This window comes from Panthera uncia, chromosome F2 (assembly GCF_023721935.1).
Source record: "Panthera uncia isolate 11264 chromosome F2, Puncia_PCG_1.0, whole genome shotgun sequence".
Classification (NCBI taxonomy): domain Eukaryota; kingdom Metazoa; phylum Chordata; class Mammalia; order Carnivora; family Felidae; genus Panthera; species Panthera uncia.
This window is the reverse complement of record NC_064812.1, coordinates 36914838-36942837: the sequence shown is the minus strand read 5'-3', so window position 1 is coordinate 36942837 and position 28000 is coordinate 36914838. Positions and strand designations below refer to the sequence as shown.

General features: G+C 38.0%; 3 protein-coding genes and 1 long non-coding RNA gene across 4 annotated transcripts in view; 2 read left to right on the top strand and 2 right to left on the bottom strand.

Moving 5' to 3' along the window:
* Positions 1–61: 61 nt before the first annotated feature.
* FBXO43 (F-box protein 43) lies at positions 62–20443 on the bottom strand. The gene is given in 10 exon segments (XM_049632678.1): positions 62–1831; positions 1935–2138; positions 6201–6303; positions 9098–10568; positions 15239–15267; positions 15269–15307; positions 15510–15799; positions 15897–16228; positions 20085–20315; positions 20425–20443. Coding segments are annotated over 10 exon segments (2967 nt in total). The 3' UTR covers positions 62–1582.
* POLR2K (RNA polymerase II, I and III subunit K) lies at positions 20178–22920 on the top strand. Its single transcript, XM_049633043.1, has 4 exons — positions 20178–20285; positions 20875–20942; positions 21852–21944; positions 22773–22920. The coding sequence occupies exons 2-4, from the start codon at positions 20882–20884 to the stop codon at positions 22793–22795; spliced, it is 177 nt and encodes a 58-aa protein (XP_049489000.1). The 5' UTR covers positions 20178–20285; positions 20875–20881; the 3' UTR covers positions 22796–22920.
* Positions 22921–27334: 4414 nt separating this feature from the next.
* LOC125924499 (uncharacterized) lies at positions 27335–27925 on the bottom strand. Its single transcript, XR_007458441.1, has 2 exons — positions 27840–27925; positions 27335–27445 (listed from the first exon to the last, which is right to left on the bottom strand). It is a non-coding gene; the product is annotated as an uncharacterized LOC125924499 (long non-coding RNA).
* Positions 27443–28000, top strand: part of SPAG1 (sperm associated antigen 1) — a 67722-nt gene continuing 67164 nt past the window's right edge. Inside the window, exon 1 of the mRNA XM_049633037.1 lies at positions 27443–27895. The gene's annotated coding sequence lies outside the window, so the exon portion shown is untranslated. The remainder of the gene's footprint in view (positions 27896–28000) is intronic.

The following is a 28000-nucleotide window of genomic DNA, read 5'->3' as shown; positions in this document are numbered from 1 at the left end:
GTCAAAGATTAAATCAGAGTCATCTTTTATTAAAAGAATCAAGACTGGGAATAAGTTTCCTAAACACAAAGAAAATTCAATGAGGTTAATTAAATGATGTTAATAAGTATATTGATCCTGATGTGGAAGATATCTCAGGAAATTACATAGACACTGAAAACTAAACTCGATTCACATCAGTCAGAAAATGTGATATAAAATTCATGGACTGTGTAACTTATTAAAGACAAGTGACAATTTACTTATATTTATATTTAGCCTCCAAACATTCTTTGTGGAATTAGAAGGGTTATAGATAAAACTTAATATTTAGAAGTTAATTTTTTTAGTGAGTTAAACAACAAATTAAAATTTAGAACAGATTTTTGCAAATATCTCTCTTTCTAATTCACACTTTAAAATCGTCTTATTAAAATAATGCGTAAGAAGAGCTACATTTTACATCTCTGTGTAGAGTGTGTACACAGACATATACACACATCAGTTACCTAAAGACAAAGAAACTGTGACACTATACTCAAATTTCCCCCTCGTCTTAGTAATTTGTTCAACAACAGAACTTACCTCTTTCTTGTTGCTATTCTACAAATGGAACATCCCACCTCAAACCATTTTTGGAAAGAGGTACATTATAAACAATTTAGTAAATCTGATTATTAAAAAAACCCAATCTTGTCCAACTAGTCCGAATTTGTCACAATACTGATACCCAGCCTAGATAAAACAAGTGGAATCTGTGATTATAGTTCTGGAATTTTTACGTTTATTTTTATTTACTTGGAGAGATAGAGAGCAAGCAGGGGAGGGACAGAGACAGGGAGACAGAATCCCAGGCAGGATCCATGCTGCCAACCTCAGGGCCCGATGTGGGGCTTAAACTCACGACCCGAACTGTGAGATCATGACCTAAGCCAAAGTCAAGAGTTGGACACTTAGCCGACTGAGCTACCCAGGCACCCTTATAGCTCTGGAATTTTAGAAAATACTTATGTGAAATGCATGACTTTACTAAGATTCTCATTGTGAATAATCACATGTCTAATAATTTACTTTTCATGTCTTCTTAGAAATCAATATGAAGTAAATTTTCTTTAACCAGAAGTCTGCTCAAATATGACACTAAATTGAAAGATTGAAATTATTGAGTAAATTCAATAGAACTTCTGAAAACATTTTATTTATATTTCATTTCAGATACTCATTTTCCAAATCTATAAGGCCATCTGTCTCAAGTTCAAAATTTGTAATATTATTTGGAAAACTATTTTTAAAAAGTGATCGAAGAACATTTCAACACATAGTGATGAAATGCACAATTTTTAAAGGTTACGTGAAACAGTTAAATACATACATATGATAACATTAAAAATTCTTTATTTAAAAACACTGTTATTAAAATGGGTAAATATGACACAGTAAAATACTTTAAAGAAAACAGACATGGATTATGATATATACAAAATAGGAAATAAATCATCATCTGTCATTAATGGGAAAATTTGCATACTTTCAAAATATTCATAATTTTAAGTCAGACAAAACGTTGTTTAGAGGGAATGCTTCTTTTATATTTAAAGTCTCTTTAAAGGCGTTTTAAATTCCGCTTACTCTGGGCACTTCCTGGAAGAGCATCTTTTCTATTTCTTGGCTTTGCTGCTCCTCTGCTACACTCTTCAGACCCATGATAAGCACACAAACATAACACACAAAAGTCAAAACCACAGGCTGTGCGGCTACAGAGTCCCCTTTTCTTATATGGCTGGTACTTAGCAGGGGATTGGCACCTCGGGCAAGGTTTTAATGCTTCATCAATAAAAAGTGTTTTGGCAACCTGCAGTGAAAGCATACACACTAAATCTTCCAGTTTCATATAGAGAAACACTTTATGTCAAACTCTGAGTATTTATTTCTAATAATTGATGATAAATACTCACCTTAACATATTCTTCCTGTTTACTACTTAAGTGAGTAACAGAAGAGCTTGCTACAGGTGTCAAAACTTCTCCCCAAGGAGAACGTGTTGAAACTTGTTCTTTCTGAAAACCTGGCATCCTAGCCTGAGCTTGTACAGATCTTAAAGCTGATCGGTTTAAAAGATGGAGCCTAGTGGCAGCGTCCTCAACATTTAATAGAGCCCCCTGCGGCAAAAGATAAGAGGGGTCAATACGGTAATATCAAAAGTTCCAGAACAGTTTTCTGATGCACATGTATTTAAATGTTGAAAGTGGTTTCACACTAAATTCCACAAGAATTTTCTCCCTAAGCTTTCCCTTTTGGAAAATTTTTTCTCTCTCATCTAACATTTAAATGTCAAAGAAATATAAATGAACAAAATTAAAACAATAAATTTTAGCTTTAAGTTTGCAAGATTGGTTATTTTTCTCTTTAAGGCATGGGTTGGCAAACTTTTCCTGAAAAGGGCCAGATGGTATATATTTTACATTTTGCAGGCCAGATAGTCACAGCTACTCAACTGCCATTTTAGCAAAAGCAGCTGTAGAGATATGTAAATGAAAGAGCAAGGCTATGTTCCAATGCAACTGACTTTAGAAGCAGAAGTGACGGACAGGATTTGGCCCACAGACTGGCGTTTGCCAACCCTTGTTTTAAGCCAAGGTTTAAGAAGAGGTGAATCTTTTTCAAGTTTGCCACGGGATATCATGGAATTCTCTGAAGGTTTCTTACCTTAGCCACACATCAGAAAAATAATGGGCCTGGTTAGACCATGAAATCCCATTGGCTTGGCTAGTTTTTACATGTAAATACTGGAGTCATTTTTACACTTACATTTTAAACAAGTAGGAAAAAAGGTACCTCTTATCTGAACCGGATTTCCATACTACTTCAATATTCAGCCAAGAAATATTTTCAATAAGCCTTCTATTTTGTGAAAGTTGATAATTGGCATTCTTAACCAATTATCAAAATACAATGTGAAGCTCCTCGTGTGTCTAACTAAAATTGTGTTTCTTCTCCCTTAATTGTCTCCCTTTCTCACAATTGGCTCCTAACAGTGAGAAGAGTGAAAATATGAGAAATTATAGTAGGATAAGTATAGGAAATAAGGTTAGCTGATCATGAAAAATTCCGTGATTAAGTTTAACAACATATACATAAGTGTGAAGGATAAATATTCATTTTCTGAAATTAAAATGAATACAACTGAACTTTTTCAAGGACTCGATGCATCTCTTTATAGTACATTTGTATAAATAATTTGCAGCCTAGGCCACAAGCACACAACACTGGAGCACACCAAAATTCTGACAAATTTTGATGCAGTTGGTAAACACAATGTGCATAAATTTAAAAAAATGAAGAGATACATTGTTGAAACACATTTCAGCCACAGATTAAACATTCATTGATTTAATAAATATTTCTAGAACTCCTAAAGGTACCAAGTGAATAAAACAGTGTAACTCCTGTCCTCCTCGAGTTAAAATGTGTGCTGCCATCTCGGAACAAAAGGAGGCAAAGCGGTAAACAAAGGCACATGTTCGTGAATGCCAAAATTTTTCAAACATAGTCACATCATGTTGCCAGAAAATATTTAAATGTGAGAGTGAAGTCACCATGTGGTTGTTCATTTCCATGATTATAAAAGAACAGCGAAGAATACAGCAAACTAAGAAATGCGATGGAAAAGGTGTGGTATCCCAATTCTTATGCTCATTCTTATGGCTGCAAAGCAAAGAGATAGAATTGTGATCTTAATACACACAGCTGGTGTGTGCCTTCCAATTTTCACACATAAGGAGCTTTCAGAGATATTACACAAGTATGAGGAAAACCATTAAACAACTTTGTTTTACAATGTTTCTTTTTGGGTTAACGATACACATTAGGATAGCTCAAGTGGAAAGCAACTAGTCCATATCAGAACAGGAGTGCAAAGTGCACTGGGAAGAATGTTTCTAGGGACAAGAAGGAACAGGAAGAATACCTGATTTGTTTGGACTTACACAGAGGAGATTTCCAGTTCTGGTGGATAATAGGAGATGAATCAGGGATCTGTATAGAGAAACACTAAGCAAAACAAAAGAAAGAAACTGGGCAATTATTAACTCTGGAAAAAAAAAAGTTATATAGGAAAAAAGGTGTATTCATAGTGTACTGCATGTTACAGCTGTCAATAACTCATAATAATCTCAACACATTCTTCATCATGTCAGCACCTAATTCTGACCGACTCCCACATGATGGTGTGGTTACAATGGTGAGACAAGAGAAAGGAATTCAGAGAGACAGGTGGGTGGGTAGGTAGTGGTAGTGGCGGTGAGAAGTTAGAGAACAAACACTCTCTCTAAAAAGTCAAGAAATAGCAGTAAAGGTGTGCTATTTAGAAATGTGGAGGTAAATCTCAGGAGGAACAGCTGAAGAGTTGGAGGTAAGTGACTTGGGCGCAAGAATCAAGAGTGAGAAGGGATAGGCAGGAGAATGTGTTTTGTCCTAAGCCTCACAGTCCAATTGGACTTTTTAGACCATGTACTTGTTTTACTCTGAAAAAAAAAATTAAAAAGCAAACGAAAATAAGAAAAAAGTTCAAGTAAGGAAAAAAAAGTATAGTCTTTTGAGAAACAAAGTTAGAAAAGAAAAGTGGTGGCCAGGATATAAAGACAGAATATTTTATCTAGAATTACCTGAAGTGTTGCCAAACACAAGCAGGTCTCTTTCCCTGTAGGATGTACAATGTAAATGGAGCTAACAGGTTAATATTATTAGGTGTTTGCTTAAAAACTGTTTTTTTAAGTAGGTCCTCAGCATATAGAGCAGCACTCTAATAAGATAAGAAGAAGGCAATTAATAATTTCACTATTATAAGCTCCCAGGATCAGAAGGCAGCAGTAAGTAGCCAGGGGCTGTGAATAAGTTATAAGGCAATATCACAGGCAAGAAAGTAAAACTTTTCTTCAAAGTCAAATAGAAAGTCAATGTTTCAGTTAACTCAGTCCCTAGTATTTCATTGCAATGAGAAACCCACCAATCTGTGTCTAGGTGTTTATATCTGTTTGTACCATGCTTCATCTCAAGTATTGTGTTTTGTCAAATTAGAAATTTACATTATTCACGTTACCTAATGAAATAATAATTTATTAAATACTTTTTACTAGAACAAGAATAAGAGCATGAACTCACAGTTTCTTTCAGTAATGATGGGTAGGAAAAGGTTAAAAGTTGTGTATATAATACATATGGGTGCCAGAGTCATTAGATGCATTACATAAAGTTGTGTCCACAGGAAAAATTAGTCAGCTTCTACAGGACTTTTCCTGTACCCTCAAAGCTGGTCCTCAAATCTTCAAGAAAATACAAGCTTATGATACTTTACCAGTCCTAATCTGCTATGCTGACTCACCTCCAGGCCTTCCTGGATGCTAAACTCTCAGCTGAAACACTCTTCCCTGTCTTCACCTGGATAACCACTCATTGGTCCTTCAGGTCTCAGTTGAGTTGCACTTTTTCTGAAAAGCCTTCTGTTGATTCTCAAGCATCAAATACTCCGTTTAAATGTTCTAACAGAGGGGCGCCTGGGTGGCTCAGTCAGTTGGGCGTAGGACTTCTGCTCAGGTCATGATTTCATGGTTCATAGGTTTGAGCCCCACGTCGGGCTCTGTGCTGACAGCTCAGAGCCTGGAGCCTGCTTCAAATTCTGTGTCTCCTTCTCTCTGCCCCTCCCCTGCTCGTGCTTTGTCTCTCAAAAATAAATAAGCGTTAAAAAAAAATGTTTTTTTAATGTTCCAATAGAACTAATTCTGGCCTTCCTCTAACACACCCGTATTGTAATCACCTGTTTACTTGTAACACCCACAGGGCATGAGCTCCAAGAGAGCAGAGATCATTTCAAAAAGGTTCACAATTGTAATCTGAGCAATTGGCACAATAATAGCCACTCAAAAGGCTAAATAGAAAATGCTATAAGGATATCCAATTATGAATAAGACCCAGCATAGCACCAGTATTCAAACACTGCACACACACCCAAACAACATAATCCCACAAGACGCTCTTGATGTTAGGTTATCTACTCCACTTATGGACTGGAAGGAAATGGAGTTGGGGAAAAGTAAAACATTCGTGAGTGAATGTTTGGTAAATGGAAAAAGTTAAAAGATAGCAGGAAAACCAAATTGGGCTGTCCAGCAATATGAGATTATTATTTTTACAAATCCATTTGAGAAAAGTATTATATACATTACCTCAGAATCTGTTTTCAGTTGTGAGATGTAAAATTTCCTCCTCCGATTTGCATTTTTATCTTGAACAATAATTTCACGCCAATTTCTGCTTACTTTCCAAACACTATAACATAAAGGTCAGTTTTATATTGTATATATTCCACAAAATTAACTTTTTTTTTTTTTTTTTTTTTTTGCCAATGGCAATAAGAAAAACTTAAAAAGATTCTGGACAATAAATTTAAACCTAAATATTTACATTAAAAATATGATTTGATCTACATTGTTGTTTCATATTATTTCACTATATGAAAGAATTCCTATTAAAACATTAAATATATGCCAGCATTATATCAATAAATTATCTTATAAATGGTTAACAGAAAAACATAGTTTCGTATAAGACCAATATGAGCCCACTGAGAGACTGATTAAGAGGATTTAACTTCAAATGTGACCCAACAATAAAAAAATTAGAACACAACATGCAGAAAATGATTATCATCTATACAGTCCAAGAGGTTTTTTATCTGTTTCTCCTATTAAATCTATAGGAGGAAATCTACCATTGTTGATTAAACTTAGCAAATCTATCATTGTTGATTAAACAAATGTAAGAACTATCAACAATTCATTAGAAGTAGTAGGTGCCAAATAACGATTATTATGATGGCTAGCACTCCAAAGTTTCTATTTTATAAACCAAAGTTTATGAGAATGAAGCAGCTAAAGAAAAAAAACCCCGACTTACATCCAGTGATTGCCTATTTGTCAATAACTTTGGCTATACTAACTATTAAAGAAAAATAATCTTTCAAGTGTTACTCTGCTCTTTTTTTACTACTCTAACTTAAATCACTCAAAGGGAGTAAGACCAGACAGCTAAAAAAAAAAAAAAAAAAAAGTCCCTTGTTGTTACAGAGGTAATAAGTACTTGAGTTGTTAAGCTGGCGTACTTCCCAGCTGTCATGGCCACTTCAGTTGCCTTGCCTCTCCCCAAGCCAATACATGGGTCTTATATCAGATTAAGGAGAGAGAAAGGCAGATAGACACCTATTAATGGGGAAGAAATGAACTATATAATTGGATATTTGCCAGTTATTTCAACTGACCATAATCTCTCACATTACCAAGAATAAACACTACTAACATTATACATGCATTCTACAGTACAAATACTATAAATCTGAAGGCGCGGGGAGAAGAGGTAATTATTAAAATATGATTGAATATCAACTACTCCCACAAATGAGCACCCAAAAGTATTACTCAATTTTTAACTCATCTATATCCAAATACTCCAGCATATAAAAATAAAATTCCTGTATTTCAGCCATCCCTTTGATTTTATTAAACAACTATCCCATTTGAACATTTTTTTAAAGGCACATATATACAGGTGCACTAATCTGTTTATTATCCTACTTGGGTTACACCAAGTACATTCCTAATCAAGTCTATTTAGAAAGGCCTTAAACTGTAATGTGAGTTTGTGGGACACTATTGGATTAGAAATCAGAGGGCTCAGTTATAGACCTAGATATATTCCTATGTCCTTGAATGACTGCTGGCAGATCACTTAACTTCTCTGGAACTCAGTTTCCTCATCTGAAAAATATGTGACTAGACTAGATGTTTAATGACTAGACTTCCATCTATGAAATTCTATGATTTTCTACAATAGCCTACAATTAATTTGTGGAGGAAAGGTGAAGAAGGGTTCAAATAGAGGTAGTGGCCATAAAAACAGCAAGGATTCTATGAACCAAACTTTTGACATATCCCTATGGAAAAACAAATTTACAAACTCTCCCACATGTCCTCCCCCAACTGCCACTTGCAGAAGTCCCGTTCCACAAGGCTTCCCTCCTTCTGGCCATGGCATTCCCAAGGGTCTCATCTTCTGATAGTCCTGCAACTCCCCAAAATTACCAGTATGAACACAGTCTCACTTTAGTCTTTGTAACCCTAGTTCCCACCCTTAATAATCCTAAATGTCTGTTTCTCTTTAATTATGTAGCAGCATTTAACATACTGAAATTTCTGTTAGCACAAATTCTTGTTTCTAATTCCTTGACATTTTCAAAAGCAATTACCTTCCATGGCACCGTTGGCAATGAAAATGAACTAATCCGTATTCCCTTTGTCTCTAGAAAAACTAAGCCCTAAAATGAAAGCTAACCGTCATTTTGTATTCTAGAACTTAGATTCAATAACTAAATGGTATCCTTTGTATGTTGCCCTTTCTTAGTCAACATGACATTTTACAATATTTCTGACCAAGTGTCCTAACATTAATCCAATTTGCAATCTGACAACAGGATGTGGACTATTAAATCATCAAATAACTTTCATGGAATAAAGCTTGCCAGTCTTGAAAATTTAAAGTTCGACTTTTAGAAACTCTCTTCCCAAATGACAGTGCCATGAACCTTACCCAGAAGACTATATTGACGCATCTGAAACAGGATTTAAAAATTTTTTTTTAATGTTTATTTATTTTTGAGACAGAGAGAGACAGAGAATGAAAAGGGGAGGGTCAGAGAGAGGGAGACACAGAATCTGAAGCAGGCTCCAGGCTCTGAGCTGTCAGCACAGAGCCTGACGCGGGGCTCAAACTCACGGACTGTGAGATCATGACCTGAGCCGAAGCCAGATGCTTAACTGACTGAGCCACCCAGGCGCCCCTAAAACAGGATTTTAAACAGAAAGAACCTATGTTACTAAGCTCTAGTAATATAGTAACTTTAGGGAAGTTCACTAAACCACCTTTGATAAAGTGTGAGACAACCAAAGAGAGAGATAATAAAACAAATAAAAAACAGGACAACTGTTCAACTCATAGAAAAGCTTTCCAATTAAAAAAAAAAAAGTGATAAGAAGGAAGTTTTATTTCAGAAAAAAAAAATATTTCTTACCTGAATAGGCTTTCTGCAGTCAAGGAATCTAAAACCATAGCAAGAATATGCTTTAAATTTCTATATTTTAATTCTGTTAAGACGTCCAGTTTCTCTATACCCATTTTCTTGCCAATCAGTCCTGTAAGTACACACTGTAGCACGGCTATTTGCCCCCCATCCCTTTCTTCTAAGAATTCATGTGCACCATTCTGCTGGAATCTTTTTCTTTTGTTTCTCATGAAGAGCTCGTGCACTAACTGCAAGGCTGGGGTCTTTGATAAATTCTTAAAGCTTAACATCTTAGTGTCACTGCTCAGCTGACTCTCTGAGTGGTCTGAGGCAGCTGCTGGTGTTGTTTTAGAGTCAGAGTGGTCAGTCTGCTTTTCCCCTTCTGTCTCAGATTGTGAGCCATGCTCCTCCAGGGTGGACAATCTTCTCAGCCTTCTAAGATGCCTTGACTTTTTTATGGTACTCTCCACTCTGACAGTTCCCTTATGTTTCTGAAGTTCTTGAAAAGAACCCTCCTGGTCAGAGAGGGAATCTTCTGATTTTTCCAAGCAAAGTGAGTTAAAACCACTGTCTTCAGGTGTTGAAATATTGCCCCTCACTTTAGTTGAAGGGGAGAGCCTTTGACTTGCATTAAATTTAATGTTTGCTACAAGATTACTTATTGGAGTCACACGTATGTCCTCATCTGTCCCACAAGTTGTTGCACTAACAGAGGAGCCCAGAGGTTTGGGATATGTATTCTCATCATTAACAAACAGACTGCTATCACTAAGGTCATATGTGATAGAGTCTCTAAAACTATTGCCCTGAATTGGAGATAGACATTCAACTTCAAACAGGCTACAGTCATCTTTGGAATCATCAACTGTGGAAGTCTTCTGTTGAGAAAAATTAAGTCTCAATTTTTGACTGCTAGAGGTTGCTTCTTCTGTCTTCAAAGTACTAGTAACTAAAGGACTAAAACTGTTTTGCCGTGGAAGACCTGAAACATGGCTTGGAATATTTTTTTCTAAGTTGAGGACTTGGTTCATACTACTTTCTAGAGAACTATTTTGTGATTCAAAGTCCCCTGTTAGAAGAGAGAAAGATATGTCCAACCTTCTGCGCTGCAAAAATTTTTTCCCACTGAGTTTAGGAGTTTCACAAAGTTTGGGGCTTTTCTCCTTTTCCTTCCTAGAAAAGACACCTCTCTTTTTTTGAGTTGGAGATTCTAAAGGATGAGTCAAGCCCAGATCTGAAGTTTCAGTATGTTCATGGATTAATGGTGGGCCTTTTCCTTTCTTTCCAAAAAATTCTTTACCTGTATTCTCATTGTTGCAAGGCTGTAACAACTCATTGTAGCCACTGTCTTGAAATGAAGATGTGGAACAGTAGCCTCTGAAGCTGGAATACGTGAAATTGACAGGAGAGTCCACCTCATTTTCTGCTCCAGGGCAAGTCTGACCTAAATGTCTCTCTGACATCTTCAAAAGCTCTGTTTCTACAGAGGAAAACAAATTTTATTCTTCCTTTGAAATGAGGAGTTTGGCATCTTACACCAAAATACATTTGTTAGGACTATAGATAATAATAGAAAATGCTATGGCAATAAAAAAAAGTTACTTTAAAAAACAAATCTACTCTAATATATACTCAAGTGTATCTTACTTAAGCCAACTTTTAACATCCTAAAAACCAAAACTTTTGGGTTATACATATTCACAGATTACTTGATAAGCTTAGTCTAAGCACCATGCACAAATATTTTCTTGAACTACACTTGAGAAAAAAAATCTGACGGCATCATTTTTAGATAACCTTATGATATTAACAGCATTGATGTGCATAATTATAGTTTTAATATTTTAGCTATTTCTCTTGGCCTGCATCTAGTCAGTTGGATATTTCCCTTCAAAATTCTGGGTTATAAGTAAAGCTGCTTAAACAAACTATATGCTAATTTTTAAACACGTCTCTGGAAAGGTGTCAAATGAGTACTGCCACTAGATTTAACTGCAATCTGGCTAAGCAACTCCAGGATAATGTTATTCATACTTGTAACATAGGCCTGTCACAGAAATCCAGTCCCCATGACTGCTCTCAACGTCTGAATTTCCAGACTTATTACTTTGAAAAGACTCCCTGGCTTATTGATAAATTACTAATACATTCTTCTTGAGCTAACTAAAATGAACCAGTGCCACACAGACATAGGGCCATTACAAACTTGGCCTGTTATGCTTATTCATGTGTCATTTTGTAAATATTTTGAGACATAACATCCACTTGCAGGCCTGATTTCACAGATAACAGACAACTATTTATGGGAAACGCACCCCTTATAATATTCTTGAAATTGCGAGCACAGAATTCAAGTAAATTACTTAATAAGTTACTCAGTAATTATATTTGTAAGAAACAACACAAGGAAATACTTTACTCCTTAACCTTTTTAAACAGTATTATCACATTCCTCCTTTTTATAAACTCAAATCTTAACCCAGAGGGCACTAAGGGAAGAAAATCGTCACAGTTTCTGGTATTTTTCCTGATTATTCAAAGGACACTAAGAAAACTGTCATTCTTTTAAAGTTTTCTCCAGACCAAATGCATGGTTTTTCTCTATTAAAAGATCCTAGGAAGAAAAATTTTAGTTGACTACAATGGGAAAGGAATATATTTATGCCTAGGTTACACCAGTTAAGTATACAAGTGAATGAGTTTTTAAAAACAACAAATCACTACTCCAACCACAAAACAAAACAGTTTCTTTATGGTAAAATGATCACTGGAAGATTATTACTGGGCAAAGTATCTATGTGTTTTTCAACCTTTTAAACTTACATTCAATTTTGGTAAATTTGATACATGTTCTCTTCCCATCTAGATCCCCTCAGATCATGAGAATGGCTGCTATCTTCTGTTCGTGCTTACCAGCCAAGATCATCAAACTTTGCTTTCTATAATTTGTATTATATTTTCAAACAAAATATTAAGTTAATGACATATAATGAGCTTCCAAATTACACCTCTACCCATGAATATTTTCCCCTGAGAATCATTCTATTAAGTTAAAATTAGGTTGCGAAATCCTTCTAAAAAGAGCAAATGTAACAATTCGACGTCACCACTAGGTGTCTCACAGTGCTAGAATCTGGGAAACCGAGGCAAATTGTTAGAAACAAAATGGGGATGCAGATATCATCCTCTCCCCCCACCAACCATAGGCCACTTGATACAAACACATATATATATACATATATAAAAAAATCTAATTTCTTCTGTTCATCTATACATTCGAAGTTGCCTCCAATGTGCTTTTCTCTGCTGTCATCATGCTCATCTTTCCATTTTCCCAAGATGTTGGTCTTAAGCAAAACTTGGCTGTTCAAAACTTAATTTTTAAACTCTTTTTTTTAAATTTTTTTTTAACGTTTATTTTTTATTTTTGAGATAGAGAGAGACAGAGCATGAACAGGGGAGGGGCAGAGAGAGAGGGAGACACAGAATCTGAAGCAGGCTCCAGGCTCTGAGCTGTTAGCACAGAGCCCGACACGGGGCTCGAACTCACAGACCGTGAGATCACGACCCGAGCCAAAGTTGGACGCTTAACCGACTGAGCCACCCAGGCGCCCCAAAACTTAATTTTTAAATCTTTTAAACAGACACATGTAGAATTATGAAATTCCCATTGACATATTTAATTTTACCGACTCAACAGTTCACTGATTAATCAAATGAGCCTCCTTAATACTCATGTTTAAAAAATTGTTAAAGCTTATTTATTTATTTTGAGAGAAAGTGAGAGAGAGAGAGAGAGAGAGACAGAGAGACAGAGAGAGAGAAAGAAAGTGAGCCAGCAGGGAACGGGCAGAGAAAGGGAGGGAGAGAATCCCAAGCAGGTTCTGTGCTGTCAGCACAGAGCCCAATGCAGGGCTCGATCTCATGACGATCCGTGAGATTATGACCTGAGCCAAACTCAAGAGTCAGAATCTTAACCAACTGAGCCACGGAGGCACCCCTCCTTGATACTCATTTTTAAAAACCAGATTCCTGAATGTTGAGAACATGTATCTCTACAGTGCTCTCAAGAAAGAAAAAATTGGCAAGGATGGGGAGAAAAGGGAACCTTCATGAACTGTTGGTGGGAATGCAAATTGGTTCAGCTACTATGGAAAACAGTATGGAGGTTCCTTAAAAATTAAAGATAGAACTATCAAACAATCTAGTAATTCCACTTCTGGATATTTATCCAAAGAAAATGAAAACACTAATTTGAAAAGATGTATGCACCCCATGCTCATTGCAGCATTATTTACAATAGCCAAGATATGAAAGCAACCTAAGCGTCCATCAATAGATGAACTAATAAAAATAAGGTACATATATGCAATAAAATATTACTCTGCCATAAAAAAAAACTCTTGCCATTTGTGACAACATGGAAGGACTCATAGGGTATTATGCTAAGAAGAATAAGTCAGACAAAAACAAATACCATATGATTTCACTTATATGTGGAATCTAAGAAACAAAACAAATTAACAAACAAAACAGAAACAGACTCATAGAGAACAAACTTGTGGTTGCCAGAGGCGATGAGGGTAGGGGGTGGTCTAAATATGTGAAGGGGATTAAGAGGTACAAACTTCTACAGTGACATGCAAAAGAATGAACCTGGACCACTTTCTTACACCATACACAAAAATAAACTCAAAATGGATGAAAGACCTAAATGTAAGACAGGAAGCCATCAAAATCCTCGAGGAGAAAGCAGGCAAAAAACTCTTAGATCTTGGTGACAGCAACTTCTTACTCAACATGTTTCCGGAGGCAAGGGAAACAAAAGCAAAATTTATTTTGATGGGACCTCATCAAAATAAAAAGCTTCTGCACAGCAAAGGAAACAATCAGCAAAACCAAAAGGCAACTGACAGAATGGGAGAAGATATTTGCAAATGATATGTCAGATAAAGGGTTAGTATCCAAAATCTATAAAGAACTTATCAAACTCAACACCCCAAAAAACAAATAATCCAGTGAAGAAATGGGCAAAAGACTTGAATAGACACTTCTCCAAAGAAGACATCCAGATCGGTAACCGACACATGAAAAAATGCTCAACATCACTCATCATCAGGGAAATACAAATCAAAACCACCTTCCACCTGTCGGAATGGCTAACATTAACAACTCAGGCAACAACAGATGTTGGCGAGGATGCAGAGAAAGAGGATCTCTTTTCCATTGTTGGTGGCAATGTAAGCTGGTGCAGCCACTCTGTCAAACAGTATGGAGGTTCCTCAAAAAACTAAAACTAGAACTACCCTACGAGCCAGCAGTTGCACTACTAGGCATTTATCCATGGGATACAGGTGTGCTGTTTCGAAGGGACACATGCACCCCCATGTTTATAGCAGCACTATCAACAATAGCCAAAGTATGGAAAGAGCCCAAATGCCCACTGATGGGTGAATGGATAAAGATGTGGTATATATACAATGGAGTACTACTCGGCAATCAAAAAGAATGAAATCTTGCCATTTGCAACTACGTGGATGGAACTGGAGGGTATTATGTTAAGCGAAATTAGTCAGAGAAAGACAAAAATCATATGATTTCACTCATATGAGGACTTTAAGAGACACAACAGATGAACATAAGGGAAGGGAAACAAAAATAATATAAAAACAGGGAGGGGACAAAACAGAAGAGACTCATAAATATGGAGAACAAACTGAGGGTTGCTGGAGGGGTTGTGGGAGGGGGGATGGGCTAAATGGGTAAGAGGCACTAAGGAATCTACTCCTGAAATCATTGTTGCACTATATGCTAACCAATTTGGATGTAAATTTTAAAAAATTTAAAAAAAATTTTAAAAAAGAGGTACAAACTTCTAGTTGTAAAATAAGTCATGGGACTGTAATATATGCCATAGGGAATATAGTGAATAATGCTGTAGCAACTTTTTATAATGACAGATAATAGACCTATCAAGGTGATCACTTTGTAATATATAAAAATATAGAATCATTGTGTTGTACACCTGACAGTAATATTGTATGTCAATTATAATTCAATTTTTAAGAACACTTGTTAGAGAATGAAATACTTACTACTTAACTATATAAAAAACAAATTTTCTTCATTTGTTAAATTGGAAAATCTTACCATCAGTAAATCTTGAGCTCTTAGATGTCAGTTATGAGGGCTTCCAAACAAGAAAATCTTTCAGTCTGCCTTTAAAATTCATGCCAAAGTAATACCACTTAAAGAGAAACGTGCAGCAGCACGTGACTGCTAAAATCGGAAAGGTACATAAAGCACATGCTGCAGGGATTATTTCTAACATATGAAAAGGCCTAAATCACTTCGAATTTCCTCCAGCTTTCCAAATAATAGTAATTTCAATATCCTTGTTTTCTCCAGCTAGTCTCGGAACTGAGGAATCTTCCCAAAATCGGGTTTTTGAAAATGCAGTGTAAGCCGCAGCGCTGTCATTGACTTCCCCAAGGTGCTGTCGGCGGGTGGGTGGTTAACGGTCTCACCAGGGCGTCCTTTGGCCCCGCTCGTCCCTCCCCGACCTTCCCAAGGCCAGGCTGGCGGCGGCCCGGGGTCGCCTCGGTTCCGCCGCCACGGCTCAGGGCCCAGAACGCCACCGAGAGGCCGAGGGCGGGTGGGCGTCACCAGGAGCGGAGCGAGCGGGCAAGAGGCCGGCTTAGGGGCCCCTCTCTAGTCCCAGCACCTAGAAAGCAAAGTGGGCCCCGGGCCGGCGGACGACCAGACGCCCGCTAGCGGGCACACACCTGGGCCCCCCACTCCCGCCCACCTGGAGACCGAGGCGCGCCCGCACCGACCGGGCCGCGGGGCCAGGCGGGAGGGGAGACAGGCAGCCGCCGCTGGGTGAGTCAGGCAGGAGCCGCCGCCTCGCCCCCAGGGATGCCCGGCTATGGCAACCCCCACGCCACGTTCGCGTGGGGCCGCCGAGATTCCCTCCTTCAGTTTGAACTGCCCGCCCTGAGTAACCGCTACGCGCCGCCGCGCCGCCCCGCCTCGCCCCGCGCCGCTCCTTCCTCCAGCTCCGCGACGCCCCCGCCGGCCGCCCAGCGATCCGCAGGCTCTGGTCCGGCTTCTCCCAGAGGAGTCTCGTCCTTTTCCCATCTTTCCACCCCCACCACAAGCGCAGCCGGGCTTTCTAACTTCATGGGCTCTGTCTCTCCCCATTCTCACTTTGGGAAGCATTGTGTATCCAAGCTACTAGGTCCTGCAGTGAGATGCCAATAAACATAATGTAGGTGAATGTTTGCTTGACAATGTTTCCGAGATAATCAGGTATAAAAAGCAGGTTACAAACCAAATGACGCCTTTTAGAAGTATAGATACACACAGGATATAGATATACACAGGATGAGGTTGGAACGGTATGACTTTACAGTATCTCTACATGGGATTATGCTTGATTATGCTGGACGGGATGTTTTATATTACTCATTGGGCACCTATTCTATGCCAGGCTCCATCCTTCTGCTCTTGGCAGCTTCATACTAGTCTCCTTTATCTGGCTGTTTTCCCCTCTGCCTTTTCCCTACATGAGGCATCCTACCTCAGCATTTTATTTGGGAGGGGGGGAGGGCTTTACTATTATGTGCTTACATAATTCTCATGCAGAGTTTCACCCATTACTTTTAAGCCCGTAATAGCAGCTACCACCACTCTCCTCCAACTGGACATTTCTGTATCTGGATGCCCTTTAGCCATCCAAAATGGAACATATCCAAAGTCAAACTCACTAACACCTATTAAGCTCTGCTCTATGTGCCAATCACCGGGCTAGGTACTGGGAAAGCAAAGATGAGTACACCACAGTCACTGGCCTTAAGGGGTTCACAAGTGCTGTAAGGGAGGAACAGTAGTAGTACTAAGGAAAGAGGACCAACTAACCCTAAGGAAGAAGAGGGGGTGGAACTAACTTTATTAAGACCATGACTTTGGGATGGATTTTGAAGCACAAGTGGCAATTTAAAAGTCAGACAACAGGTGATTGCAATCTCAAAACAAAATGTACAAGAGCAGGAAAATTGAAACAGTTGGGAAAACTATAGTTTGTTATAGCTAGAAACTAAGACTTATTTGAGGAAAGACTGAAGAAAATTCTTGAGAAGGGGCAGAAGCCAAGTCATGGAGAATTTTGGATGCATTTAAGAGAAGTTTATCCTCTAGGCCATGCAGAGCATTTTAGAAAGATCACTCCCATGGCAGAGTGGAGAACAGAAGGAAAAGAAGTGAGGGTGGTTGCAAAGAGACCACTTAGGAAGCTACTACATTACTCTGGAAGCCAGTGGGGCTGAAGAACCTGGATTCAGCATATTCAGTTAGCAGAATCAACTGCATGGGGTGGGGGGAGCACAGATAACAGGTTTGGAAGAAAATAAACTGAATTTAGTATGTGGTTAGGGGACCTCTGTGGCTTAGTTGGTTAAGTATCCGACTTCAGCTCAGGTCATGATTTCACAGTTCATGGGTTTGAGCCTTGTGTCGGGCTCTGTGCCGATAGCTCAGAGCCTGGAGCCTGCTTCGAATTCTGTGTCTCCCCCTCTCTCTGCCCCTCCCCTGTTTGCACTCTGTCTCTCTCTCTCAAAAATAAACAAACATTAAAAAAAATTTTAGTATGAGGTTGTTGTTTGAGGTACCTGTAGGACTTAAGATAAGGAATTGATGAATTACATATGCTTCAAGATAGCACCTCTCTGAAGCTACCCCCATACACCCAGGTAGAGTGAATAGTGCTCTCTCTAGCTCTTCAAACAAATCTCTATGACAGCCATTTTGCCTTTCTCCACACAACATTTGCAATCCTCGGCTGAATTTTCTCCATGTAGTTTATCACCTTCTAAAATACCATATTATTTACTTATCTTGTTTAATGTCTGCTCCCCACTCCTACTTTAATGTAAACAGGGCAGGGAATCTTGCCTATGGTTTTAAAAAATTCACACAGTCCCAAACACCATTTAAACGCTGCCCTTTTCTTTCTCTAGTTAATTTATTTTTTTCAGATATTACGACTGAAGAGCAGAAAAGTATATAACTCCCTTCTATCATTCAAAGAATAATCTTTACCTCCCCCCCCCCCACCAAAAGTGCAAAAAGGAACCGAGTTACATGTAGCTTGTCCTGACTTTACTCACATACCCCAAATATAAGTCACTCACATTTTCCTATTCTTTACCCACCACAGTCCTTGGCCTTTTTGTTTCCCTTTCTGGATTGGATGTCATCCCATTTCTTACCTCAGTAGTCTAAACCCATCTATTTCCCACAAGATCTAATTCTTCTTTTGGGGACCATCCAGCAAAACATAACGAAAGACTTTTCCAATCACCAAGACATTCAAGCTATGCAGGTATATTTAAAAGAATAAGATCAAAGAAAATGAAAAACAGAGATTCAGGAGGAATATAGCAACTTGCATCTTCACAACCATATTACAAGGAGTTAAAAGCACTAGTATCCAAGATAACAAGACATCCACCCTCATTGGGAGAAGGCAGTACAGCGGTATCTGGCGCATATTAAGTGCTCAAGAAAAGTTAGCTGTTACCAATGATATAGCTTCCACTGACCACGCTCCCTACTGATCCTAAAACTATCAGTTCCTGCCAATTGGAAAAAGGGTTTTGGAGTGAGAACTAGCATCTACATGGGCTCTTGTTGAAATTCTGGATTTCCTTGACACCACTTGTAATTAATCTAGCCTTCCATAGGGTCCCAAGACCCATTTGTGTTCTACATGTGTTGATCCATTTTGATCTCCATAGACTGTGTTATGTGCCAGAATCATCTTGATACCTCAACAGGAGAGTCAGAATCCAGGAAAGTTTGCAATGATTTGTTAAACTTTCTGGATCACTCCATTATCTTTCTCTTATGATAACAATAGTTTTATTTAATAATTCTTGTAGTAAAGCCTATTTTGACTGTTGTATTGAATTACCTTCTTCTCTTTGGTTGAGAGGAGAGATATTTTGTAAGAGAGCTAATGATCAAAATATTTATGCTGTATGTCAGCCTGTCTGTGAAGGAAGAAGCAGGAAAATCCATTGTTTTCCTGGAAATTAAAAAACTGGCAGCCAGGAAGACTGGGAATATGAAGTAGTTGTATCCCCTAAGCTGGTCTGTAGAGGTGTAACCAGTTGGAACTCCTCAAAGCAAAAGGTGAAGCTCAAAGTTCTCAAGTTGCTGGATGGAAGACTGGAAAGCAGTATATTCTGCTTAATAACAAATCAAAGACAAAAAAAATCAAAGATATTAACCTGTTTCTCTGCTGAACTATAATCGTTATTAACAACTGATTATCCCCTAGATTTTAGTTACTTCATTTTCTTCCTCCTTCTGATATAAAACGTCTGCTATGAAAGAAGCAAACGAATGTAAATGTGAACCAAACTGATATTAATCCCATATTTTGATCTCTCAAAAAACACACCTCCACTGAGCAGATCGTTTGTTTCATCTAGGGAGGAATACATGAGATGGAAGGAAGGTCAGTAAATAGTTACTGCTACCAATATCCCTTAGTTTTAGGTAGAATTAGTTGGTGTAGCTGCCCTCATACCCACCTTTGCTTTAAAATGAGTAAAAGGAGTGGGTCATGACAAGAGCCTATGAAAGTTTCGAAAAGCAAAAATGAAATTATGCCAAAGATAGGGGGCAGCTGCTTCACTGGTCCAGCACAGGTATCAATCCACTGGAAAAAACGTAATTTGAAAAGCGCTTTTCTACGTGAAAATCAGTGATGGGAGTTGTTGCCGTTGTGTACCTCTTAGTAACGGCTAACCTAGGATTCCAGGGGCACTTGGCACTTTCTTTTAACCCTCAGCCCTCCTGGAAAAGTGTTACTTTCTACTGACTTCCTTAGAGAAACAGACTTCCTCCGATTTCAGGAACTATTGGAATGCTTTGCTTTCCTTAAAAACGAAATAAACTGGGGCGAAACAAGAAAGCCGCAGAAACTAACACAAAAGTTCAAACTTTGCCGCCTGTGTGCAATCCGGGTTCTCGGCCACGCCTGGGGCGGAAGGGGCGGAGACTCCATGCATCATATGCCAGCGCCGGAAGTTGGTTGAGACACAGCGACGAGCCGTAATCTGGTTAAAGCTCGGAGTGCGAAGTTTCGCCGCGTTACGTGCGTAGGGAATTGGCTGGTTGGGATTTAGAGGTGGGTATTTGGGTTGAAACTGGAAAGACCCTCAAGGTTAAAAAGGCCCAGTATGGAAATCGGGAGAAGCTGGAGTTTGAGGAGTGAATGGTGTTAGTACTTTGGTTTCGTTCAGTTTAGTTTGGCTTTTGGGAGTTACTCTTAACTTCTGTTCGCATGTTTTCCTATTGAGGCATATAGTTTTTTGCTTTCTGCTAAAGTTTGGAAAAACAAGACTTGTGTTAAGTGGAACACGAGCTTTGCAGTCAGATCCCAGTGCCCCTACCTCTTAGTAGCTGAATAATCCTGCGCAAATTAATTTACAAGGCTGGGTTTCTTCATCTGAAAAGTAAGGGCAATAACCTCCTAGGATTGTTGTAAAGATTATAATGAAATAACATGTGTAAAATGTTATCGTGTCCGGTTTGGGGGTAAGCGCGCAATACATTGTGTTTTTGTTTCGTCCTTTAGCTCTACCTATACAGTTTGAAAAAGTACAGGTTAGGAATTGGGACTTTTTTAGATTTCCCTGAGAAAAAATGAGGTATGGTTGGATTTGCAAGGAGCCCCTTTGAGATACTCAATATTTGAGTCTGTGATTTGATTTCAGACTATCAATGGATACTCAGAAGGACGTTCAACCCCCAAAGCAGCAGCCAATGATATATATCTGCGGAGGTAAGGGCACTTACATACATAAAGTGGGAGTGTTTTACTTCAGTTTTGAAATAATCACATTACACTTAGTCTTAAACGAGTCTTTAAAGTTACAAAGCAGAACACCAGCAACCCTAAGAAAACCTCTCATTAAGAGTTCATTTACTCACCAAGAAAAAGTGCAGCGCCCACTACTCTTTTTTCTTTCCTCCTTAATATGTTGGTTGTTAAATAACAAAAGTTCAACTGAGTACATTTTATTTTTTTTTCTTTTTTTTCTTTTTTCTTTTTCTTTTTATTTATTTTTTCAATATATGAAATTTATTGTCAAATTGGTTTCCATACAACACCCAGTGCTCATCCCAAAAGGTGCCCTCCTCAATACCCATCCCCCACCCTCCCCTCCCTCCCACCCCCCATCAACCCTCAACAACTGAGTACATTTTAAAGATGTAATAGGCTTTATTAATCCATTCATGAATCTGGCAGCATCCTGTCTAGCAAGTAGATGAGAACTCCAAAGGGTTACAGAAAAGGAAAGGTTTTTAAAGGTAGAGAGGAGTGGAGAAATGAAAATTATTAGCGAAGAATCCTGTGTTTAAGGTAAGGTCACCCTTCTAAGAGGAATGGAAAAATCAGTAAATTTCCTAGCCCTGACAAGGAAATTCCCATATTGACTGGTCAAAGGTTGCGTTTCTGCAGGGCTGAAACTGCAGTTAGGTTAGGTGTTAGGTCTTGGTTTACTGATTTGGGGCCTCAACCCAAGTGAGGCCATTTGGGGCCTGTAGTTTCCTTTTTAACATGGCCATAGCACCATACTCTTGAGATTGAGTACATTTTAGTGCTTTGGGTGAAAAATACAGTTAAGATAATTTGCTTGTCTGTAATATTTTTCCTCTAGACATTGAATAAACATGCTTTCTTTTTTAGAATGTCACACAGAAAATGAAATAAAATCCAGGGATCCAATCAGATGCAGAGAATGTGGATACAGAATAATGTACAAGAAAAGGACTAAAAGATGTATCCTTTTAACTTGTTAAATATGAAGTAGATGGAAGTGAAGAATAATGCTTGGGTTGCTAGTCAAAGACTAATTTCTGGTAAATGGTAATAATTTTTGGTCTACTTACCAAAAAAAAAAGCATGATTAGGATTTTCATAATCGTTTTTATTTTCATAATAATTAATTCAGATGCATATACTAAATATCTATATACTAGTAGATTTTGGATCTCATAAGTCTATTTTTCAGGCTTCTATATTTAACTTATTTTACTTATACTCATTTTTGAGTTTGAGTTCATGGACAAACTAAATTATACAAAGAGAAATACAAATACTGTATATGAATGCTACCTTATGGAAAAAGTGAGGCTTACAAATTGGCCATAAGACTGAGAGTACATTGTTACGTGGTAACTACAAATACAATATTTTTAAAACCAGTAAGTTACCTTGCCAACATTGCTTTAGTGTTTTTTGGTGCATTGATCTTTTGTATCATGGAAAGGGGACTAATGAAAATTGAAATCTTTTTTTGTAGTTCTTTTCTAGTTGTTATAGTAAATAGTGAGTTCTGTTCTTTTGTGCATTTTATTTTATTAAAGTTATTTATTTAATCTCTACACCCAACGTGGGCCTCGAACTCACAACCTGAGATTAAGCATCACATGCTGTTCCAGCTTAACCAGTTAGGCACTCCCCCTTTTTTTTTTTTAAGTTTGTTTATTTAATCTCTCTTTTTTGCATTTTAGATCACATAACTAGCAAATAGAAAGTGACTTGGAAGTGTTAATCTTTCATATAATTTTTAAATAAGTGTTTTGTCCTTAACTCAGTTTAATACAGTGGTGGTTTTTGATGCTCGATGAAACATGGAATTCAGAGGATTATCTTCATTTGTACTTGGACTTGCTGTTAATGTTGTATAGCTTTTGATGAGTGTATTTATCTTTATGAATACAATTACATACACATGATTTCGTTTTAAAATTCATCTTGTATTTAGGCATCTATTAATAATGTCTATAAAGAAAAATTCTTTGTTCAATTACATTATTTATAATTTCCTTTTTTTTTTTAATGTTTATTTTTGAGAGAGTACGAGCAAGGGAGGGGCAGAGAGAGGGGGACAGCATATCTGAAGCAGGTTCTTGGATCTGTGCACTGACAGCAGCAAGCCTGATGTGGGTCTCAAACTCAAGAACCGTGAGATCATGACCTGAGCCCAAGTGCAACACTCGACTGTTTCAGCCACCTGGGCACCCCTAATTCACTTTTTTTGTATGTGTAATCTGACACATAGGGAAAGTTAAAAGTGCTTCCCTAAATCACACTTTTAATCAAGACCTAGAATCTTGTAGGGGCCTTGTTGAGAATGAAGTTTACCAGGGCCCTGTGAAGGTCTGATTAAGTAAGTTCCTTGGAAACTACTGTTTTACATCAAATTTTTTTTTTTTTTTAATTTTTTTTTTTCAACGTTTTTAATTTTTATTTTTGGGACAGAGAGAGACAGAGCATGAACGGGGGAGGGGCAGAGAGAGAGGGAGACACAGAATCAGAAACAGGCTCCAGGCTCCGAGCCATCAGCCCAGAGCCTGACGCGGGGCTCGAACTCACGGACCGCGAGATCGTGACCTGGCTGAAGTCGGACGCCCAACCGACTGCGCCACCCAGGCGCCCCTGTTTTACATCAAATTTGTAAACCCTCCAGCATCATTTTGTATTGAGTATACCAGTGTACTTACTGTCACACACATAATGCATGCATTATTTTGAGTTATATTTTTCATTTGTTACTTGGTATAGGCCTTCTGATAAAATGCTTAACTATTTTTTAAATCTTGGGTGAGGGAAAAGAAACTTCAGTGGTTGTTTCTGTAAGGCAAAGTCAACCCTAAGTAAAGTAGATGAGGCAGACTATTAAGGCAGGTGTAGTTTCCGAGGTGCAGTCATTAAGGTAAAAAATTCTGCTTTCAGGATATTAAAAAAGGGACTAGTTTACACTGAACTGTGGTTGGATGTTTAAAACTTTTGCCTTGATCTTAGGGATATGGATAATCAGATACTCCATCTGTTCCAGGATTCCATCATTATGGAATGTCCTCTGATATTCATTTCAAAGAGTAGATACATTCCACCTTCACTAATAGCTATGTGTGTCTCTGAAATTCAAAATATTCACCATGCCATTTAAAAAAAACCCCTGTGTTTCTACCACCGTCTTTGAATATTAAGTTCTGTAAATTTATTATGTGCTATACAAAGTACTACCATGCTGAAATTTTTAAAGAGTGCTTCCTAGGTCTAGGTTTTCTTTACCCATGACTTTCATAATTTTGTAATTCTGCTATGTTCCTTGACCTTGTCTCTTTTAGATAAAAGAGTCCCAATAAATATGATACGACAGTCCCCTAAAAAACTCCCAGCACTTTGGATAATGTTGCTGTTAACTGTTTTTTATTTCATCCTAGGTATTTTACATATTGTTAGTTTAATTGAATATTGTTAGCTTGTTAATTAGACAGTGGTTTAATGGAAAAAGTATTACCACTGGAATCCAAGACCAACATTTCAATCAGTCACCTCTTTGTGTCCCTTTCATCTATAAAAATGGAAGTAATTTTACCTCTTGCCTTCTTAAGGAAAAAAAAAAAGATAAAAGATATATAATTGCTTTAAAAGATTCTTTTGAATAGTGATGTATAAATATAAAAATCAGTAAATCTGAGCTTAAAGTTGACATATAACTTGTTCCCTACTTAAACTGCTTACCAATGACTATGGATATGTATGTTCATGAAAAATTCATGGAAACAGGTTCAAATCCAGCCTTGCTACTCAGTGACTGGCCAGTTCATTTAACTTCAGTTTCATTGTCAAAATGGAGGAATTTATGATGGTCAGTACAGTGCTTTGAGATTCTGAAGTTACCTTCAGAGATTGAAGTTGTGGAAAATTTAAAAATAATAGATGAAATCAGAAATGGCCACTCTTAATAAAATACATAAGGTATGAAAGTGTAAACTGAGAAGATGTAAAAATGAGTTGGCTCTTCACATATACAAATCCATGGACATTTCCACCCCTCCTAGAACAATTCTGTGTAGAAAATTGGTCAAGGGGGACTGGCTCTTTGAGCAGAGGGCTGGAGGATGAGAAGGAACCTGACATAGCAAGACAAGAGGAAGGAGTATCCCTGAAATTGAGGAAATAGCCAGTATAATGGCTCAGGGGTTGAAAGTAAGCTTGCCTTGTTCACACTTCAGAATGAAGCCCTTGTGATACACACTTTGAGGTAGGCAGGGAGGCCTGCTCACTTACGGTCTCATGATGGGAGTAAGCAGGAGAGTGACACGGATTAAGACTTACTTGAGCTGTTCTGTAAGAGTGGACAATGTAGGAATGGGTGAGGATGGGCAAGCCAGTTAAGGGCCACATGTAAATAGTTCAGGATAATGATGGCTGAGCCAGGGTGGTAGCTGTGGAGGGAAGTAAGAAGTACTTGGTTGTAACATAACATTTTGAAGTTGAGGTTAATGGGACTTATTGGTAAGTACTTAACAGTTTAGTAAACAGTATGGACTTTGGTAAAAGGCTTTGGGTTCAGATATCCACAGTGTCCTTTATTAACTGGCCGTGTGACTTCACCAGGATTCGCTTTCCTCATTTGTAGGATAGGCATGAAATAATAGCACCTACCTCAGAGGTTAGTTGCAAAATAAAATCCATAAAAGCTTTTACCCTAACAAATGTTAACTATTACCACCATTACTGTCTAAGTATTACTGTTTTCCACAAAGATGATTTTGTTAGTTTTAGGATTAGTCTCCCAGCTACGGGCCTTGCTGTCTCCATACTCTTGAGATTGTTCTTTCTGAAATACAGATTTCATGGCGCTGTCCTCCTGAAAATCCTCAGTAGCTCTCCATTTTGATAAAGTCAAAACTATTGGGAATGGTATATTTGGTTCTTGATAATATGACTCCTTTTCTATCTCTGTCACAAGTTCAGCCCACTTAAACCACTTAATCTTTTGATTCTAAGGAGATCTCTGCAGTTCCTTAAGCAGGTAACAGGACTTATTTCTTTCTTATCTGTCCTTTCCCATGCTTTTCCCCCTGCGTTGAAATGATCTTTTCTGGTGTTCTTCACCAGCATCAGAATTTCAAAGGATTGTTTTATAGTCCACTAGTTTCCAATATCGTTGAGAAGTCCAAAACCATTCTTCTATCTAATTCTTTGTGTGTGATGCCTTTTCTTTCTGGAAAATTAGAGTTTTCCTTGCCAGTGTATCGAAATTTTATAATATGTGCCTTGGTATGGGGCTCTTTTCCACTGTTCTGGTCACTTGGGTGGGTACTTTCAACCTGGAAAGTAAAGCTCTACAATTCTGGGAAATTTTCTTGAATTGTTTAGTAACTTCCTGCCCTCGATATTTTCTTCTCTCTAGGTCTTTTTTTAAAAATCTAATATTAGACTTCATTGACCTGACTTTCTCATCTTTCCTTTTCCTTTGTTTCTTTGCTCTTTAAAAGGTGCCTTCAATTTTTCTTTCTTTTTTTTTTTTAAAGTAAGCTCTACACACAACATGGGGCCTCAATTCATGACCCCAAAATCAAGAGTCACACACTCCACTAACAGCCAGCCAGGCACCCCTCAATTTTAGTTTCTAATCCATTTATTGGGATTTTCATTTCTGGTATAATTTTAATTTCTACAAGGTTATTAGTTTTTCTTCAAAAATATATTTGAATATATATACATTCAAAGAAAAATTAAAGTATATATCCATCCTTGTTTCTTGGATGCAAAGTCTTAACTCTATGAAGATGATAGTGATAATTTTCTTTTGCCTACATAGTCTATTCCAGTCATGTTACTTTTTATCCTACTTGTTTATTCAGCATAAATGTATATACATAATTATAACCAGAAGAAAACAGTGAAAAGAAAAGTACAGGGCATGTGGAATTACAACCGTTTCACTGAATATTTAAAGGATTTCTCCCATGCTGGAAGTTAGAATAGTGTTAAAACAGTGTTTTAAACCTAGGACATAGTTTTGAGTGAAGTTTGTTGGCTGGAATGAGGTGTGAAATGATTATGCATGGATTGGGGCATGTGATGACGTTCCCCATGACAATTTAATAAAGCTTACTAAGGATTATGCTAAAGTTTGAATCTGTCTATAAATATTCAAATTTAACATTCTCTAGCACTGGCAATGGAAATAATAATAAATGTATTGTTAATCATGTTTTTAGCAGAGTTTTTACCACTATTGGTGCCTGCTAAAGGACTGTAGATTTAATTTAAGTGCAGAGAGGAGGGCGAATTGCATTAATGAATTCCTGTTATGTGCCAGGCACTAATCTGAAATTATAAAGTGAAATATATTTCCCCACAAATGATATATATTGCTTTATTCATTTGGATTGTATTGTGCCTTATTTGCTTTTGTATCCCGGTGCCCAGTACAGTGTCTGACTCATAACCAGCGCTCAGAAAATGTTGAACACCTGCAAAGGAAGGCAGACTCTTTCATTTACTCTTTTGTGTAAAGGGGAAGGGCTAAATCTGGATTGCCTTGTAGATATCCTGAACATTTAATTATATTTCTAAAATTGAAATGGAATGGTTATCAATTTACAGTTCTTGGTACTTTTAACTATCCAGAACTGTAACGGCGTTTTAACGCCATCAAAAACGAATGCAAAACAGAAAGGGAACCCTCTCACTTGGACTCTTAACTTCTCCCTAATGATCTGTGCCGGCAAAGCTGGGCGCGGAGGCCAATCAGTGCGGCAGATCGAGGGCCAGCCAATCATTCGAAGAGGCCCTAGTCCCGCCCCCGGCGCTCAGCCTCTGGCCTTTGGGTGCCCAGGCGGGGCGACACTCCCCCCATCTCGGCACCTGCGGTGAATTGTGTAGCGGTCTCGTCCTTCCACAACGCTGGGTCTGAGAGCCAGGTGAGTACCCGCCGGCCAGGAGTAAATTACATCTCCCCATCGCAGTTCCCTCAGGGAGCTGGGGTTAAAGGCGGACCCCAAGAAGCAAATGTACGGTCGGACTCG

What these genes read in the sequence shown, in the direction of transcription:
- POLR2K (XM_049633043.1), top strand. Translation starts at nt 20,882, where the DNA reads ATGGATACTCAGAAGGACGTTCAACCCCCAAAGCAGCAGCCAATGATA. An exon ending in AATGATATATATCTGCGGAG is followed by an intron (nt 20,943 to 21,851) that starts GTAAGGGCACTT and finishes TTTCTTTTTTAG; the next exon opens with AATGTCACACAGAAAATGAA. An exon ending in CAAGAAAAGGACTAAAAGAT is followed by an intron (nt 21,945 to 22,772) that starts GTATCCTTTTAA and finishes AGTTTAATACAG; the next exon opens with TGGTGGTTTTTGATGCTCGA.